The sequence below is a fragment of the Suncus etruscus genome, chromosome 8 (genome assembly GCF_024139225.1).
Source record: "Suncus etruscus isolate mSunEtr1 chromosome 8, mSunEtr1.pri.cur, whole genome shotgun sequence".
Lineage (NCBI taxonomy): Eukaryota > Metazoa > Chordata > Mammalia > Eulipotyphla > Soricidae > Suncus > Suncus etruscus.
In genome coordinates, this window is record NC_064855.1 from 34,668,172 (window position 1) to 34,687,883 (window position 19,712).

General features: G+C 40.8%; 2 non-coding genes and 2 gene segments (V, D, J or C); 2 read left to right on the forward strand and 2 right to left on the reverse strand.

Moving 5' to 3' along the window:
• Positions 1 to 1,517: 1,517 nt before the first annotated feature.
• On the reverse strand, positions 1,518 to 5,739 carry LOC126015868 (immunoglobulin heavy variable 4-38-2-like). The segment is given in 4 exon segments: positions 1,518 to 1,768; positions 4,782 to 4,805; positions 5,252 to 5,611; positions 5,694 to 5,739. Coding segments are annotated over 4 exon segments (681 nt in total).
• On the forward strand, positions 4,765 to 4,901 carry LOC126016659 (small nucleolar RNA SNORA51). Its single transcript, XR_007498444.1, has one exon. It is a non-coding gene; the product is annotated as a small nucleolar RNA SNORA51 (small nucleolar RNA).
• Positions 5,740 to 18,711: 12,972 nt separating the features above from the next.
• On the forward strand, positions 18,712 to 18,844 carry LOC126016516 (small nucleolar RNA SNORA51). Its single transcript, XR_007498311.1, has one exon. It is a non-coding gene; the product is annotated as a small nucleolar RNA SNORA51 (small nucleolar RNA).
• Positions 18,845 to 19,142: 298 nt separating this feature from the next.
• LOC126015869 (Ig heavy chain V region 1B43-like) lies at positions 19,143 to 19,683 on the reverse strand. The segment is given in 2 exon segments: positions 19,143 to 19,555; positions 19,638 to 19,683. Coding segments are annotated over 2 exon segments (459 nt in total).
• Between the last annotated feature and the right edge of the window lie 29 nt (positions 19,684 to 19,712).

The window sequence follows — 19,712 nt, forward strand, 5'->3', positions numbered from 1 at the left end:
CACTCTGTGCACCTCTCCATACCATTTAGTGATATTTTTGTGGATCAAATGTCTGGGTAGAAGTGAATGATAACCGATAAGTATTTCTGCCTGACTTTCTCCAAACCCCATTTCCTTTAATTATTCAGGCACACCCCTTGGTATAGGACTCAGGTCCTTTTGTTGAGTCATTGACAAACCTTTTTCATCTCAGCTGGTGGTGCTCAAACTCTGAATTTGGGCTTCAAGACACACTCAATCCTGGACATATTGATCCAGCTGATGTTCACACCAGGAGTGGTTGGGAATTTTTCATATGTCCAAGCCGACACTGGTTATTTTTGTACTTGGTTCTTTTTGATATATGACAATTGCTATGGTAAGAAGTCTTTGTTCTTTTAATTTGTATTTGATTATAATTGATATAGGTGATTGTTGATAAGGAGCATTTTATTTCTTATTTATTTTGGGGGGTTTGGGCCACTCTCAGCTTCCCTCAGGGGTTACTCCTGGATCTGTGCTCAGAAATCACTCCCTGTAGGTTCAGAGAGGACCATTATGGGATACCAGGAATCAAACACGTGTCTGTGCTGGGTTGGACGCATGCAAGGCAAACACCTTATTGCTGTATTATCACTGTGGTGCTGATAAAGAGCATTTTTATATATTTATTTTCATCTTCATATCTGGCAATTAAAATAATGGTCATGCTCTGAACAAAATGATTAATAAAGGCATCTTCTGTGTTGGGTGAAAACAAATTCTATGTAGCTATGAGAAAATAAAATATTGAAGTATATGGAAGGAACTGGAGACTATCAGATGAAGTGAAGTCTATGAAAGTGAAATGGACCAATTTAGATGAACTTTTTTTCTGTGGGATATAAAGGACAAAGCATCAGAATGCACAAGATCCAACAATAACAGGCCATGTGTTGAAACTACATTCCTAGATAACTGAGCGTTTGTGCAGCTGAGAAAATCACTGAGAAAAGATGCTGACCCAAGGGACACTACAGTGTGAGGCATTGTTGCTGGTAGAACTTTTTCAGCACCAATTCTGGAGCATATCCACCACCAGAATAAACATACCCATTGTCATCATCACATTTCTTCAATGATCATGAACAGGAGATGAGGCATAGAGGGTGTTCTGTCTGTGAAAAGGAATGATCTTTGCAAGACAGCAAAGTCAACACACTGTACTAAATGGTCTATAAGACTTGGACATGAAGAGTCATGCAGAAATTTATAACAGAGAAGTAATACTTCAGATGTGTGTAACTTAGGTTACCAAATTTGATTTATTTATCTCAGTAATTGAGAAAACAAATCCATTCCCATCAGGCCTCTCCCATTCCTGTCTCTACAGCACAGTTTATAGTCCTGTGAGCAGATACCCCCTGGTGGCCTCAACCATGCTTGGAGTTCCCCCTGCCTTTTCAATAGGTTTGTGTCTGAGCTCACAGCCACTTCCCTCACTGTGTGTCTTGCACAATAATACACGGCTGTGTCCTCAGTAACTGAGTTGCTCAATTTTAAGTAGACTTTACTCTTGGAGGTGTCCCTGGTGATGCTGAGTCGGGACTGTAGACTTGGTTTATAACTTGTGCTACCATCATTCCATATAACGCCAATCCAATCCAGCCCTTTTCTAGGGGCTTGGCGAATCCAGGGACATGATTGCTGGTTAGCGAGAGCCCAGAGACTGAACAGGTGAGGGACAGCGTCTGTGAGGGTGTCACCAGGTTTGGGCCCAACTCCTGCAGCTGTACCTCAGACAGAACCCCTGGGGACAGAGACCCACAGTGAATACTGAGCTCAGAGGCACCATCCCCAACTTGTTGGCCTCTGTCCAGGGATACTCACAGCCAGGAGCTGCCACCAGAAAAATGAGGAGCCGTTGATGAGCCATGTTCCTGTCCCCAAGCTCCAGGACCTCAGACTCTGTGTCAGGGAGAAGGAACCTATGTAGAAGTGAGTGTGTACCTGGTTTTTAACATTGGGTCTAAAGTGGAGATTTGCATGTGTAATGCCTATGTAGGCAAACGAGGGAACCCAAGGTGGTTGGTCTCTGGCTCTCTTGGAGTGAGGTACAGCCTAGAACTCAGAGCACGCAGACTTCTCAATGGGTTCTTCCTCAAACCCAGCCCCTTCCTCATCCCAAAAAATATGTCAGGGAGCTCTCTGAAAAGTTTCCTTAGGGAAATCTTATGTGTCAGGATCTGATAATAAAATCCATTCTTACTGAAAACCTTTCAACTACAGAATGGCACTTACCCCCATTTTCTGATGTGTTTGCTACTGTTCTTCCCACCATGTACAGAATTTGGGGCAAAAAATAAATATAACTGACCCACTCAGTCAGATAATCATACATTTCCAAAAACACTTAGTTCCATAGACAGAGGAAAGGCACTTGATAAGTAATTTGGGGGGGCATATTTCCAGATTCTGAGAACCATAGGAAATAATTTCTTGGTGGAGATTATCTCTGCCACTTGTCCCAGAGAATATTCCTATGACAGTAATATATTCCAGAGACTTATTTCCCAGATACCGTTCCCATTCAAATATGTACCAGCTTAGCCTGAGTTTTCTGATTGTGTTCTCTTCAGCTTTATCTATTCTTTATTTGAGTTCTATGATAATCTTTCTCCCTTGCCACCTAATAAACATATGACTGGTACAAATGGTACCATTGGGGAGAAAGGCAAACAAAAAAGAAAAAATAGGAGGAGTACATCTAGATGTTATAATATCTATTTATAAGAAGTAAGGGAAAAAAAAGAAAAAGTAGAAAAAGGTAACACTACAAAAAACATAAAATAATAAGGGAGAAACAATAAAAGTACAAAAGGAATAAAAAAAAGAATAAACCAAAACCGAAAACAATTAACTATGGCAAAAAACAAACAAACAGGGGCCAGAGAGATAGCATGGATGTAAGGTAAAATAGCATGAAGGTCAGTGTTTGGGAATCTCAGTTTCCCATTTGGTCCCCTAGGCCTGCCAGGAGAGATTCTTATCATAGACCCTGGAGTAACCCGTGACGCTGCCAGGGGTGACCCCCCCAAAAAGAACAACCCCCCAAAACAAAAAACAAACAAACACCCTCCAAAGCAGCAACAACAACAACAACAAAAACCAAACAAAGAAAAACAGTCCAGCAAATTCTTTTTTGATGATATTACATATATATATTATTTTATTGTTTTTTAATTTTTTTCTTTAAACAACTTTATTATATACATGATTGTGTTTGGGTTTCAGTCATGTAAAGAACACCACCCATCACCAGTGCAACGTTCCCATCACCAATGTCCCAAATCTCCCTCCTCCCCATCCAGCCCACGCCTGTACTCTAGACAGGCTTTCTATTTCCCTCATACATTTTCATTATTAGGATAGTTCAAAATGTAGTTATTTCCTTAACTAAACTCATCCCTGTTTGTGGTGAGCTTCATGAGGTGAGCTGTAACTTCAGCTCTTTTCTCTTTTGTGCCTGAAAGTTATTATTGCAAGAATGTCTTTTATTTTCTTAAAGCCATAGATGAGTGAGACCTTTCTGCATCTCTCTCTCTCTCTCTCTCTCTCTCTCTGACTTATTTCACTCAGCATGATAGATTTCATGTACATCCATGTATAGGAAAATATCATGACTTCATCTCTCCTGATAGCTGGCATAATATTTCATTGTGTATATGTACCAACAGTTTCTTTAGCTATACATCTGTTGTAGGGTATTTTGGCTGTTTCCAGAGTCTTGCTATGGTAAATAGTGCTGAAATGAATATAGGTATAAGAAAGGGATTTTTGTATTGTATTTTTATGTTCCTAGATTATATTCCTAGGTAGTGTATAGCTGGGTCGTATGGGAGCTCGGTTTCCAGGTTTTGGAAGAATTCTCCTTATCGCTTTCCATAAGGGTTGAACTAGGCGCATTCCCACCAGCAGTGGATAAGAGTTTCTTTCTCTCTCACATCCCCGCCAAGACTGCTTGTTCTCATTCTTTTGTGATGTGTGCCAATCTCTGGGGTGTGAGGTGGTACCTCATAGTTGTTTTGATTTGCATCTCCCTGATGACTAGTGATGTGGAGCATTTTTTTTATGTGTCCTTTGACCATTTCTATTTCTTCTTTGTCAAAGGATAGAGGAGTGTGCATGGGGAGAGAGAGAGAATAAGAAGGAGTGTTAGAGAAGTGTATGAGAGGATGGGCAGAAGTGAGAAAAGGCAGAAATGAGAATCAACAGCGATATTCAACAGAGAGATTCAGCATCAGATTATGCATCAGCAATTGAACATCATTAAAGAAGCAGCAGCAGTAGCTTTAGCAAAGGGTGTTAGTGAGCCTGGATGCCTGGAAAAGCAGCTGAAAAGAAGACAGAAGCCAAGAGAGTCAGAGGAGTGAGAAGTAGCGCTAGGAAAATGGCATAGAAGGCATTTGAGGAAATGTATATGTTAGGTTAGGACCGTGAATATAAAGCTGGCTAACTCCTGGAATTTCATCTGACTGCTCTGTGAATCTCTCTGCCCTCTTCCTGCAACCTTCAGACTTGCCAGGTCCTAGGGGCTGCAGGAGTCCTAGTAGAGCCCAGAAAGGCCCTCCTCACTATCCCCACACCAATTCTAGGACTCTTAAATTAATATCGTAAAACACCCCACACAGGCCTGTACTCTAGACAGGGTGGGGAGGAAGGACACTTGGGATATTGGGTCATGGTGAATGTTGCACTGGTGAAGGTTTTTATATATTATAAAAAAAATGTCAAAAGAAAAGATAAGGCCTCCCAATTCTTACCACAGGCTGTGTTCTTTACACTAACTGTATAAAAAGAGGAGATACAGTAAATGCATTCCATAATACACCTCCAACCCTGGCCCTTTATGCCTGGTATGTATTGTGAATTGGGGGACAAAAAATATAGTAAAAGACCAGTGGTCCCTTAACAAAAAAGCATCTCTCTTTGTTCAGAAACCTGAAAGAGGCTGCCATGTGGCCTTTTCAAAATGCATCCCTCCTTGTTCATAAACCTGTTTTTAAAATATCTGAGATTTACAGGGTACTGACAGAATTTAATAAGGAAAAAAATCTAACCCCATCAAAATGTGGGGACAAGAATAAAAGCACTTAGAAAGCTTCAATAGATGAAAACCAAGTTGTCTATAGTAAAGCAATCATAGGTCTTTCAGCTGTTGTTTTTTCAAGTGCTGCCTCTACTTAATAGGTTTTGAACGCCCCCTGGTGCCCGCCATCTCTTGAGGCTATACTCCTATCTTCCTCAGGTTTGTGTCTGGGCTTGCACTGACTTCCTCTCACTGTGTCTCTTGCACAGTAATACACAGCTGTGTCCTCAGGGGTCACAGAGTTCAGCTGCAGGGAGAATTGGTTCTGGTTTGTGTCTCTGGAGATGGAGATGCGGCTCTTCACAGATGGGCTGTAGTAAGTGTTTCCATTATAATTTATGCACCCCAACCACTGTAGGCCCTTCCCTGTAGGCTGGCGGATCCAGCTCCAGCAGTAACCACTGGTGATGGAATATCCAGAGACAGAGCAGGTGAGGGAGAGTGTCTTGGAGGGGGTCACCAGTCCTGGGCCTGATTCCTGCAGCTGCACCTGGGACAGGACACCTGAAGACAAAGAGAATAAGTCACTGTCAGTCCCTGCACTCTCTCCTTTGCTAGAGTCCTGGGTGGTCTCAGGGATACTCACCTGGGGCAGCTGTCCCAAGGCAGAGGAGAAGACCCCACAGTTTCATCTTCTTCTAGCTCAAAGCTCTGCCTTCCCCAGAGACTCAGCTCTGTGTGAGGAGACAGCTGGGAGCTCCCCCAGCCCAGAGTGGATTTGAGCCCAGAGCCTGAAGAGGAATTTGCATAAGGTGAACCGCTCTTATTAATGGGCAACAAAGTCTGCCCATGATTCCCTTTCTCCTACTGGGGCACAGAACTCACACACCCAGTCTACTGGTCTTTAGCAGTAGGTTAATGTGGGCCATTGAAACAGTCTATTTGATGGCCCTGACTTTCTCATTGTAATAATGTCAGAGGAAATGAATATATCGTGTTGTTTTCAATATGGTGGTATTTCAATAATTTCATATAGGTAGTTCATTTTCCTATGTGAGGACCTTTAAGAAACTCCAGTATCTACCTTTTTAAAAAAATGTATTTTATTGAAACTATTGTGATCTACAAAGTCCTTCATCGTTGAATTTCAGATATACAGAGAGTCAGGGCTATTCTCACCTCCAGTGTTGACCTCCTTCCACCAATGAACCCAGAGTGCATCCTGTACCACCTCCCTTTGTCCCCCTTACCTGCCAGTATATCAGGCCCATATAACTTTAGATTGTTAAAGTTTAGACCTCTTGATTCTATTGTTGAGTTTGGCTTGGTGATTTAATTCTGCCCTTATTTTTTCTCCACCAATACATCTGAGACCACTTGGCCCCTGTTCCCCAATTACTTTTTTCCATTCTTTTTATTTTTATAGAAAAATGCAAAATTATGTGGTAAAATAAAATAGTTTGTGTCCAAAGGTTCTTTGAATAGGATGGGAGCCACTAATGAAAAGATAAACAACATTAAAAAAAGAAAGAAATATGGTGTGTGTTGCTGTTTTTTTTTCTGCATAGACACAGTAAAAGATGGGAGAAATAGAAAGGGAAAACCTTTGGCCTAAAAGCAGGGAGCCCCTATCCATGAAGCATCATGCCACAAGACCAACTGCAGGCTTTGGACATACAAAGTTGTCCAGCCCCAAAGTCTTTCTCAAGTCCCAGTAAAAGTTCTCAAATCCAGTTGTTGCAGTCAGTTTTCTGTAGTTAGAAAACCTGGTTTTTGCATAGATCCTATGTTGAAGTCAAGGTATCATGGAGCACATTCTGGTCAGAATCTATCTTTTTTTATCCTAAGTATGATTTAATTTAATCAGTGCCTGAGATCTGTATTTTTAAATTAAAAAAATTAGGAAATTAATGTCCTCCCAGAACCCACTTTTTTCTATGACATATTTATGCTATAAGTTCTTCTAGTTACTAATACATGGTTCATGAAGGAGAGAAAATCCCTGACTCAAAGAACTGATGACTTAATATGTAGCCTGTTGTGCTTTTGCTCAGTGCAGACACATGTTGAAGATTATATTTAAATATGCCCAATACATATATTGACATAGTCATTCACATTAGTTTTAGTTAATTTTTATTCATGAAACAACATATGTAATTTTCACTATGTAAACTGGAAATTAGTGCTTGACTGCTCAGGTTTGTTGATTCTTTTTCATCATACAGAATTTGACTCAGTTGCCTTGTTGTGCTCAATACTCTTGTAAACCTCCACTAGGCACATTTACTGTTGCTCCTTCAGTTGGTTCTGCCATTGTGTAAAAGTCTTCACTGATATTTTTGTGTAAATAATGTTTGTGGAGGAGTAAATTGAGACAAATATAAGGTTTTTGACAAACTTTACTAATACAATCAATTAATCTTTGATAAACGGTCAAGAAATGAAAAATGGAACAAGAAGAACTTCTTCCACAAGTGGTGCTGAGATAGCTAGTCAGCCACATGCAAAAACGCAAACTCAGACCTCCATCTAACACCATGCACAAAGGTCAAAACCAAATTAAATAAAGACCTTGATATCAGACCTGCAACCATGAAGTATATAGAACATTTTGTGCTCCTTAGATAATGGCACAATTCATATAACACACACACACACACACACACACACACACACACACACACACACAACACCCCCAAACAACTCAAGAACAATCAGTGCCGGTGGGGATTTGAGTGGGGAGAAAGGAACTCTCTTTCACTGCTGGTAGGAATGCATACCCCTTGGTGTTGGTCCCAGATTCTTTTTCTGGTCTCTGAGAATACTGTCATCTTTGTTGGTGGGCCGAGACTCTGGATTTAAGCTGTACAACTGAGGATTTTTTTATTTTTTTTCTTTAGGTTGCACCCAGTGACGTTCAGGGGTTATTCCTGGCTATGTCCTCAGAAATCACTCTGGGCTTGGGGGACCATATAGGATGCTGGAGATCAAACTACAGTTCATCCTAGGTTAGCACATGTAAGTCAAATGCCCTATTGCTTGTGACCCTGCTCTGGCCCTCAGGCTAAGGATCTTGACATATGCTTCATTTTGGGATGCCGCTGCTCATGCTCCATATTTGTGTGATCCCAACACTGGGTAGGGACATCTAGGTTTAGACATACAACCCATGAGCAGTGAAGCCCACCCAGGCAGTCTCTGACCCTGCTCCTCTCCTCTCTGGTCCCTGGTGTGCAGAGCCTGAGCTCAGGTGTCCTGGGATGGTGTTTTATTGTTTCAATATATTTATTTAGGCACTATGATTATAAGCATGTTTCTAGTTTGGATTTAGTTATTAAAAACAAATGAACAAAAAACAACTTCCCCTTCAGCAGTGCAACATTACCACCACCAATGCTCTCCATCTCCCTCCTTCCCCACTTTCTTGTATTCAACACAGGCATTCTATTTCTAACTTCCATTGTCAGTGGTTGTCATTGTAGTTATTTCTCTAACTGGACTCATACTCTTTCTCGTAAGCTTCATATCATAGACTGGACTTTCCAGCCCCCATCTCTATTGTCTCCTTGTATTATTATAATGATGTCTTTTAAAATTTTTTTAATTTTTTTATTATGAGAACAAAGATGCAAAGAAAGAGGACAAGGTAAAGTTACAGTGGGCAGAAAATCACCCATAAACAGAATTCTCAGAAGAAATCCCCTTGCTAACACCTTAATTTTGAACTTTCCGCCAAAGAACATTAAGAAAAATAAACAGAACCCATGTACAATTACTTTGTCTCTCAAGTCCCGAGATTGTATTACATTATAACATTTCATAGCAGTATACAAACAGTCTAAAGCCACAAAATTTATGTAACACCTTTACCATTGAAGGCATAGTATTTTTTTTTTACATTTCCATGCACATGCATATTAGTTTAAGTTAACCTCAAAAGTTTAAGTGGTTTTCTTAAGGTTCAGAATCAAAGTAGCACAGCATAAAATGGTGTTACAGTGGCAATTGTTGTTTGCATAGTCTCAGCAAAATTGGAGAACATGGAAAGGAATAGCCTTGACCTAAATACAAGGAGACCCTACCCCTAATTTTTCCTGTGTAAGACCATGTCTAGGTTCCAGGCATACTAGGTTTTCCAGCCCAAGTCATTGTCTGTACTTCCAATACACTTTTATTTTTCACACAAACTCTGTTGTTGGTGCCAGGTTTCTGTAGTTAAAGACCCTGGAATCTGCATATTCTACATTGAATTCAGGATGATGTGGAGCATCCTCTAGTTTCACTAATAATTAGAAGGCAATGCAGAGAGCCCTGTCCTGAAAGCAGGTCGTTGTGTTAAGTCTTCTGGTGTTAAGGGAAGTCTCTTTTAAGTAGTTCGATGTGAGAGCAGTGGTAGTGTCTTCCTGGTAGAGGATTGCTCCCAGGTGATGTTATAGACAACTTGGTTGTTTCATAGATGGCTTCCCTGGTTCAGGGGTGAATAAAGAATGCCCATTCTTCTGAGGCCTGAGCCAGGTCATTGTGTCAATGTTCAGGGTGTAAGTTCCCATTGCATTACAAGATTTGTGTGTTCCTATCTCTATTAGATAAGAACTTGTTTGTATGTATAGTATTTTCCTATTTTAATGTGCCTATGCAAAAGCGGAACAATGCCACGTGGTGTTATTGTTGCCTATGGTGGCCGCTAGAACAATTTCAACAATCCTAGTGACTTGGTTATAACATAAACATTAAACTGAGGGACTCTTACCAGAATTCCTTATTGAACAGCTCACAAAGAGAACAGACAAAAGTGGGGAAAAGTCATCACTGTATAAGAGAATATTTAGTAAGAATTATAGCTGTTAAGGAAATACATATAAAATATTCAAAAGACATATATGTGTCCCTTTTATGTCTTTTGAAATAGTGGGGGGTGTTAAATCCAGTGCACCACTTTGTTCTGTGATTTGGCCTGTGCAGTACTGAAGTTAAAAAGGGTAAATATGGGGTAATGATGGATGGGTGTGAGGGAGTGAAGGACTAAAAATGAACTTGTAGGGGTGTGGGTAAGGGCAGAATACAAGATGGACATTCTGCATATGCAAAACATACCTTACTTATAGGGAATACTATTAATGTATACTGTACATTAATACAGTATATCATGCCCCTATGCAATATTGAAAATGGAGACCAGTGAGAAGGTGCCAGTGACTGCTTTAGTGCAACCCAGCAACTCCCAGCACCCCCCAAGCTAGGGACCCACCATTCTGGCTGCCTGGCATGGCACCCAGGGAATGCCTGGAGAATGGGGGAAGAAGAAAGGCATGGCTGGTGGCCTGCCAAGGCTCCCAGAACCCTCAAGCTAGGCGAGGGCCTTTGGCCTGGGGTCCACTCAAACCCCATGCTGGCTAGAGCTAGCCTCCAGATCAAGAAAGGATTCATTAGAGAACCAGAAGCCAGACATCTGCTCACCCTCCTCCCTGTGCCCTTCCCCCCTAGTGCTGAAAGAGGGGCGGGGAAAACCTAGAGGCCCCTTTAAGAGAGTCCTCCCAGAACCCACATTTCTGGCCACCTGGGAACAAGGGAAGGCCTAGAGTCCAGGGTATGAAGAGTAGGATTGCTGGGGGCCTGCCAAGGCTACCAGCATTCCCAAGCTACGAAGAAGGCCTTCGGCCTGGAGTTTCCCAAACCCCATGCCGGCTAGAATATTGATGTCTTTTATTTTTCTTAAGATGTATATGAGAGAGACTATTTTGTGTCTATCTTCCTTCCTCTGACTTATTTCACTTAGCAATAATACTTTCCATGCCCATTCATGTGTAGTAAAATTTCATGATTTAATGTTTTCTGACTGCACTGTATTCCATTGTGTAGATGTATCACAGTTTCTTTCTTTTATTTTTTTAAACACCGTGATTACAAACATCATTGTAGTTTAGTTTTAGTCATACAAAGAAGACCTCCTTTCATTAATGCAACATTCTCACCACCAATGCCTCCTATCTTCCTCTTCCCTCACCTCCTGTCTATATTCAAGACAGGTATTCTACTTCTCTTACTCATTAACATTATCATGGTAGTTGTTAATGTAGTTTATTTTTCTAACTGCACTCACCACACTTTGTGGTAAGCTTCATATCATGAGCCAGTCCTTCTGGCCCTAATCTCTGGGGATCATAACAATAATATCTGTTTATTTTTCTCAAAACCCATAGATTAGTGAGATTATTCTGTGTCTTTCTCCTTCCCTTTGGCTTTTTTTCATTCAGCATAATAAATTCCATGTACATCTATGTATAGGAAAATTTCATGACTTCATCCCTTCTGATGACTGCATAATATTCCATTGTGTATATGTACCAAAGTTTCTTATCCATTTATCCATTGAAGGGTATCTTGGTTGTTTCCAGAGTCTGGCTAATGTAAATAGTGCTGCAATGAGTATAGGTGTGAGGAAAGGATTTTTGTAATGTATTTTTGTGTTCCTAGGGCATACCCCTAGGAGTGGTATAGCTGGATTATATGGGAGCTCAATTTCCAATTTTTTGAGAACTCTCCATATTGTTTTCCATAAAGGCTGAACTAGACAGCATTCCCACCAGCAATGAATGAGAGTTCCTTTCTCCCATGTCCCTGCCAGCACTGATGGTTCTTGTTCTTTGTGATGTGTGTCAATCTCTGAGGCGTGGGATGGTACCTCATTTTTGTTTTGATTTGCATCTCTCTGATGATTAGTGATGGGAGCATTTTTTATAGTACTATAGTTTTTTTTTAGCCACTTAACTGTTGTTGGGAATCTGGGTTGTTTTCAGAGTCTGGCTATTGTAAATAGCACTGCAATGAATATATAGCTGTGTAGAAGGGATTTTTTTTGTTTTGTTTTGTTTTTGTTCCTAGGGTATATCCCTAGGAGTTGTATAGTTGGATAATATGGGAGCACAATTTCCAATTTTCTGAGGACTTTTTATATTGTTTTTTTTATCAAGACTGAACTAGACAGCATTCCCAGTAGTAGTGAGTGAGAGTTCCTTTTCCCCAGATCCCCCAGCACTGATTGTTCTTGTTTTGTGATGTGTGCCAGTCTCTGTGTTGTGAGATGGTACCAAATTGTTGTTTTGATTTTCATCTCCCTGATTATCCGTGACGAAGGACATATTTTCATGTGCATTATTTCAATATCATGCTGTTTTAGTGACTATATTTGTTATGCAATTTAAAGTTTTTTTTTTCTTTCTTCTTGTAGATGTTATGTATGATGTCGATTGATTTGCAAATGTTGAACCATCCTTGCATCCCTGGCAAGAAACCCATTTGGTCATGGTGTATAATTTTTTTGATGTAGTGCTGGATTCGGTTTGCTAAGATTTTGTTGGGGATTTTTGCGTCTATGTTCATTAGTGAGATTGGTCTGGAGTTTTCTTTCTTGGCAGTGTCTTTGCCATGTTTGGGGATGAGTGTGATGTTTGCCCCAATAAAAGGAGTTAGGAAGGATTCCTGTGTTTTCAATGTTTTGAAAGAACCTGAGGACCAGTGGTTGTAATTCTTCTAAAAATATTTGATAAAATTCACCTGTAAAACCCTCTGGACCTGGACTTTTGTTTTTGGGGAGTTTCTTAATTACTGTTTCAATTTCCTTAATGATTGAACTGTTTAGTCTTTCTACATCCTCCTTATTCAGTCTCAGATGATGATATATTTCCAGAAATCTGTCCGTTTCTTCAGGATTCTCTAGCTTTAGTACAGTTGTTCATAGAATGCTCTCATGATGTCTTGGATTTATTGGGGTTCTTTTGTAATCTCTCTCCTTTCATTCGTGTTCCTATTTATTTGGGCATTTCCCCTTTTTTGTGAGTCTTGCCAGCAGTTTGTCTATTTTGTTTATTCTTTCAAAAAAAACAAAACAACTCTTGGTCTCATTGATTTTTTGTTGTTTTCTTTGTAATGTTGTTTATTTCTGGCCTGGTTTTTATTATTTCTTTTCTTCTGGCTCTGTTTGTTGTTGCTTTTCCAGCTCCTTAAGGTGTCCTTGTAAACTGTTGATTTTGTCATTTTCCTCTCTCCTGACATAGGTCTGTATTGCTATGAGTTTCCCCTTAATTACCTCTTTCGCTGTGTCCCATAGATTTTTGACCGTTTTCCTCCTCATTAGCCTTTGTCTTAAGGAATCTTTTTATTTCTTTCTTAATTTTCTCTTTTATCCAGCTATTGTTGAGTAGCATGTTGTTTAATCTCGCAACAAGAAGAAAAAATCAGACTAAGAACTGTGCTGGATCACTGAAGCCCAGCATTTCTTTCTGGACTGTCTTCTCGGATGCGTGCTCAGGCCTAAGATTTGATCCTGTGAGAGGCTTCATTCATGGAGGACTCCCCTCCCTTGGAGGCAAGTCGACCCACCCAGAAAGGGTGTAGGCAGAGGAGTGTGGCTGAGTATATCATTTAGCCAATGAATACCACTACAACACGTAGAAAAACCCACAATATAAGTGTGACAATGTGGAAACAATGCAGGCCAGCATCAGACATAGAGAATGAAGATGACAATTCTGATGACAAGATGATGACCAACCAACTAATCAACCTCTCAGATAAGGACTTTAGACAAGCAATATGGAAGATGCTCAACAAACTCAAAGAAACCATGGATTGAGTTGAACAGAACACTAACAAGAACCAAGAAAATATGAAGGCAGAAATCACAAAAATCCAAACTGAAATAACATGTCAACAAACAGGCCTGAAAAAGTCAGTAAACGAAGTGTATGACAAAATGGATAAGCTCTGGGACAGGGTAACAGAAGCTGAGAATAGAATTGGTGCTGTGGAAGATGAGATACATAACAATTCCATACAGCAGGAGAGATTGGAAAAAAACTTAAAGGAAATGAACAGAAAATGGAAAAATTAGTCAAAGAATGGGAGCAGATGAAAAGAGAATTCTATGATAAGCTCAACAGAAACAACTTAAGAATCATTGGAGTCCCAGAGACCCAGGAAGAAAATTTCCAGGAAGAATCAACAGTCAAGAACATCATTAAAGAGAAACTTCCAGAGCTAAAGAATATATGTGATCAAATTCTGCATGCTTGAAGAGTACCAACCAAAAGAGACCCCAGAAAAAATACCCCAAGACATATCCTAGTCACAATAACGAATCCCACAGATAGAGACAGAATTCTGAAAACAGCAAGGTCAAAAATGGAAATTACATTCAAGGGAGCATCGTTGAGATTTAAAGCAGACCTGTCACCAGAAACACTCTAGGCTTAAAGCAGTGGTGGTATATTGTGACAAGACTGAATGAAATAAGTGCTTCACCTAGAATACTGTACCCAGCAAAACTTACTTTCCGGTTTGACTAAAGAATACATGGTTTCACAGACAAAAAACAGCTCAGAAACTTTACAGACTCAAAACCAGTCTCAAGAGAAAAACTGAAAAACCTAATTTAAGACAAGACTAACTAAAAGATACACCAAATTTCGATATAAAGATGGCATTAAATCCCAGGACAATTCTTTCTCTCAATGCCAATGGACTAAGTGCACCAGTTAAGAGACACAGAATGGCTAAATGGATCAAAAAACTCAATCCAACATTCTGCTTCCTACAAGAAACGCACCTGATTAGTCAGAACAAACATAAACTCAAAATAAAAGGCTGGAGAAAAATTATCCAAGCAAACAACACCCATAAAAAAGCTGGAGTGGCCATACTAATATCAGATAATGTAAACTTTATATTTAGGAAGGTTGTAAGGGACAAAGATGGACATTTTATATTAATCAAGGGGTATGTAAGCAGGAAGAAATCACTCTCCTAAACATATATGCACTGAATGAGGGGCCAGCAAAATATTTAATACAACTGTTGACAAATCTGAAAAATAATATCAATAACAACACAATAATTGTGGGGGACCTCAACATGGCTTTGTCAACACTGGATAGGTCCACCAGCCTGAAACCCAACAAGAATATACTAGACCTGAGGAGAGAAATGGAAGAAAGAGACCTATTGGATATATATAGGACACTCCATCCCCAGAAACCTGGATGTACATTCTTCTCCAATGTACATGGGACATTCTCCAGAATAGACTACATGCTGGCACATAAAACATACCTCCATAGTATCAAGAGGATAGAAATTTTGCGGGCTATTTTCGCTGACCACAAGTCTCTGAAATTATTTGTGAATTCCAAAGGGACACAGAAGAAAAACTTTAACTGCTGGAAGTTAAACAGCCTACTACTGAATAACTAGTGGGTCTGAGATAAAATCAAGGAGGAAATCAAAAGGTTCCTGAAAACAAATGCTAATAAAGACACAAACTATCAGAACTTATGGGACACAGCAAAAGCAGTACTGAGAGGAAAATTTATAGCTTTGCAAGCTCACATCAGGAAGGAAGAAGGGGCTTACCTGAGTAGCTTAATTTCGCAGCTTATTTCGGTAGAAAGCCGGGAGCCAGGTCTGCCTGCCCTCTACCCTGTGCCCTTCCCACTCTACTGCTGGGGGAAAGGTGGGGAAAGCTTGAAACCCCATCCAGGAGGGACCACTGACACCCAACTTGTCTGGCCGCCTGGGCTGGCACCCAGGGGAGGCCTGGAGGCCAGAGGCAGAAGAGGGCATGGCTGGGGGCCTATCAAGGCTCCCAGCACATCCAAGTTAGGGAGAAGGCTTTTGTCATGCGGTCTCCTCACACCTCATGCTGGGTAGAGCTAGCCTCCAGGTCAAGAAAGCGAATGATCTATTTCTATCCTTTAATTTTCAGTCTGTACCTATCCTGTTCTTTTAGGTATGTTTCTTGGAAGCAGTAGATGTCTGGTTTTTGTTTTCTGATCAATCCCTCTACTATGTGCCTTTTAATGGGGGGAACTTAGCCCATTGATATTTAAGGAGATTATCACCAGAGAGGGTTGTTGTGCTATTGTATTGAGTAGAGTTCTTGTTACAATTAGGAGTTTGGATTGTGTATAACATCTTTGAGAAGTTCATTGAGAGATGGTTTGGTTAGCGCAAATAGTGTGAATTCTTTTTTGTCTAAAAATGTTTTTAGTTCTCCATCGCATAAAAATGAAAGGTTTGCTGAGTAGTGTACCCAAGTTGGAAGCTTATTTCATTCAGTAGTTTAAATATGTCACTCTACCGTCTTCTTGCTTGAATTGTTTCAAATGGTGGTCTGGTTTTATTCTTATGTCCCTTCCTTTGTATTTGAGGTTTTTTTCCTCTCCCCTATTGCTTTAAAGAATTCATCTATCTCTTTGTTTTTTGCTAGTTGGATTACCACATGTCTTCGTGTTGGTATGTTAGGGTCTATTTTATTGCGCTATTTTTGCCTCCTGTTTTTGTATGCATTTTTCTTTCCAGCGGGTGGGAAAATTCTTTTCTATTATTTCCCACAGTACTTGTTTTTCTCCTTTCCCCCTTCCCTTCCCTTCTGGTATTCCTACAATTCATAGGTTATTTCTTTTATCTTTGTTCATTAGGTACGTAACTTTTTCCTCTAATGATTTGTTTCTTTCTTTCTTATTGACTTCTTTCTATTGTTGTTTTGTAGTTTTCTTCAAGTTTCTCTATGCGTTCTTCTAACTTGAAATTCTACTATTATGGTTTGCTAACATGTTTTCTATGTCCCCTAATTCCTATTGTAGGGATTCTTTCATCTTCTGCAAACGTTTTTTGAGTTGGTTGAATTTTTCATCTACAGATTTTTTAATTTTACAGGCTAGTGATTCTTTGATTTTCCCTTTTTAGGGCATTCATTGTTGCTTTTAAGTCCTCATCTATTGGGCTCGTGTGTTTTGGTGGGCTCGGAAACTTGATAGGATTTCTCTCCTTTTGCCCAGATGGTAGTGTCTTCCTTAGTTTACCCATAGTTATTTGCATCTGGTGGTTTTGAATGTTGAGTTTTCTGGTTGTTTAATGAAGTGGTCTGTTGTACTGTTTATATTAGAGGTGCTTGAAGGTATATTCGATTTAGAGTTTATTTTTCCTTAGCCAGGTGTCTTGTCTAAGTATGATTGGGATATTAACAACTGCTTCAGTGTTTGCTATCTTGTTTTATGGACAATGGTATTATCTGAGGAAATGGAATGTTTGGTCTGAGCTGAACTGACCTATATGTTGTAATTTAAACTATCTCGAGTGTTCACGAAGATTGTGGTCCTGGGGAGGGGAGTGGGCAGTCTCAACTATTCCCAAAGGTCCTAGGCCAAGATGTGTGCACTTCCTTGTTTGACAGAGGGGGGCAGAAGGTCTCAAACCTGCTCAAAGATCCAGCGCCCAGGTATGTGCTCTTAGCTGCCAGTGAATGGGTCCTGCTGGGGTGGGGGGGAAGTGAGGTCTCAAACCAACCTAAAGTTCCAGGCACTTGCACTTACTGGGCCAGTGGAAATGGTGCTGCAGAGGCGGTGGTTTCAAACAGCCTAAGTTTTGGGCGCCCAGGGTGTATAATTCCCAGGCCAGTGGATGGGTCCTGAGGGGGGAATGACAGTCCCAAACCAAGCAGAGGTCCAGGCGCCCAGGTCCGCATGCTTACCAGGCTGGTGGAGGAGGACCTGAGAGGGGGGAAGGGCAGTTCCAAACCAGCCAGATGTCTCTGCACCCAGGTCTGCTTGCTTCCTGGGGCTATTATGCTATATTTTCATCAATATTAAATAAGATGTATTTCTTCCTCCAACCATCTGGCCTGACATAGAAGGAGTATTACTCCTTGGATATACACTAAATGCACTATCCTAAATTAAAATTGAGCTCTCATATAATCCAGCTATACCACTCCTAGGGATATACCTAGGAACACAAAAATAGGAAAACAAAAGGTCTTCCTCAAAATTATATTCATTGCAGTGCTACTTACATTAGCCAGACTCTAGTACATATACACAATGGAATATTATGTAGCCATCAGGAGAGATGAAGTCATAAACTTTTCCCATTATACTGAGTGAAATAAATCAGAGGGAGTGAGATAGAGTCAGAATAGTCCCACCTCATCTCTGTGTTTTTTTTTTTTTTTTTTTTTTTTTTTTTTGGTTTTTGGGCCACACCTGGTAACGCTCAGGGGTTACTCCTGGCTATGTGCTCAGAAGTTGCTCCTGGCTTGGGGGACCATATGGGATGCCGGGGGATCGAACCTCGGTCCGTCCAGGGCTAGCGCAGGCAAGGCAGGCACCTTAACTTTAGCGCCACCACCCGGGCCCTCATCTCTGTGTTTTAAGAAAAATAAAAGACATTATTTTAATAATGCCCAGGGACAATAGAGATGAGTGCTGAAAGGACTGGCTCCTGATATGATGATCACCACACAAAGTGGTGAGTGTAGTTAGAAAAATTGCTACTCTAAGAATTACCATGACGGAGCCAGAGGAGTAGAGAAGTAGCGCTAGGAAAAGGCATAGAAGGCATTTGAGGAAATGTTAGGTTAGAACCGTGAAATAAAGCTGGCTAACTCCTGAAACTTCATCTGACTGCTCTGTGAATCTCTCTGCCCTCATTCTGCAACCTTCAGACCTGCCAGGTCCTCGGAGCTGCAGGAATCTAGTCGAGCCCAGAAAGGCCTCCTCACTATCCCCATGCCAACTCTAGGACTCTTAAATTAATATAGTAAAACACCCCACACACTGGTGAAGGGTTTTATATATATTAAAAAAAAAAGACAAAAGAAAAGATAAGGCCTCCCAATTCTTACCACAGGCTGTGTTCTTTACACTAACTATAGAAAGGGGAGGTACAGTAAATGCACTCCATATACACCTCAACCCAGGCCCTTTATGCCTGGTTTGTATAGTGAATGGGGGGACAAAAAATATAGTAAAAGACCAGTGGTCCTTACAAAAAAGCATCTCTCTTTGTTCAGAACCTGAAAGAGGCTGCCATGTGGCCTTTTCAAAATGGCATCCTTCTTGTTCAAAAACCAGGTTTAAAAAATATGTGAGATTTACAGGGTTCTGACAGAATTTAATAAGGAAAAAAATCTAACCCCATCAAAATGTGGGGACAAGAATAAAAACACTTAGAAAGCTTCAATAGAGGAAAACCAAGTTGTCCAGAGTAAAGCAATCATAGGTCTTTCAGCTGCTGTCCTTTCAGGTGCTGCCTCTACTTAATAGGTTGTGAACGCCCCCTGGTGCCCTCCATCTCTTAGGTCCATACTCCTATCTTCCTCAGGTTTGTGTCTGGGCTTGCCCTGACTTCCTCTCACTGTGTCTCTTGCACAATAATACACAGCTGTGTCCTCAGGGGTCACAGAGTTCAGCTGCAGGGAGAATTGGTTCTGGTTTGTGTCTCTGGAGATGGAGATGCGGCTCTTCACAGATGGGCTGTAGTTAGTGCTTCCATCATAACATATAATCCCCAACCACTGTAGACCCTTCCCTGTAGGCTGGCGGATCCAGTGCCAGCAGTAACCACTGGTTGTGATGGAAAATCCAGAGACAGAGCAGGTGAGGGAGAGTGTCTTGGAGGGGGTCACCAGTCCTGGGCCTGATTCCTGCAGCTGCACCTGGGACAGGACACCTGAAGACAAAGAGAATAAGTCACTGTCAGTCCCTGCAGTCTCTCCTTTTCTTGAGTCCTGGGTGGTCTCAGGGACACTCACCTGGGGCAGCTGTCCCAAGGCAGAGGAGAAGACCCCACAGTCTCATCTTCTTCTGGCTCAAAGCTCTGCCTTCCC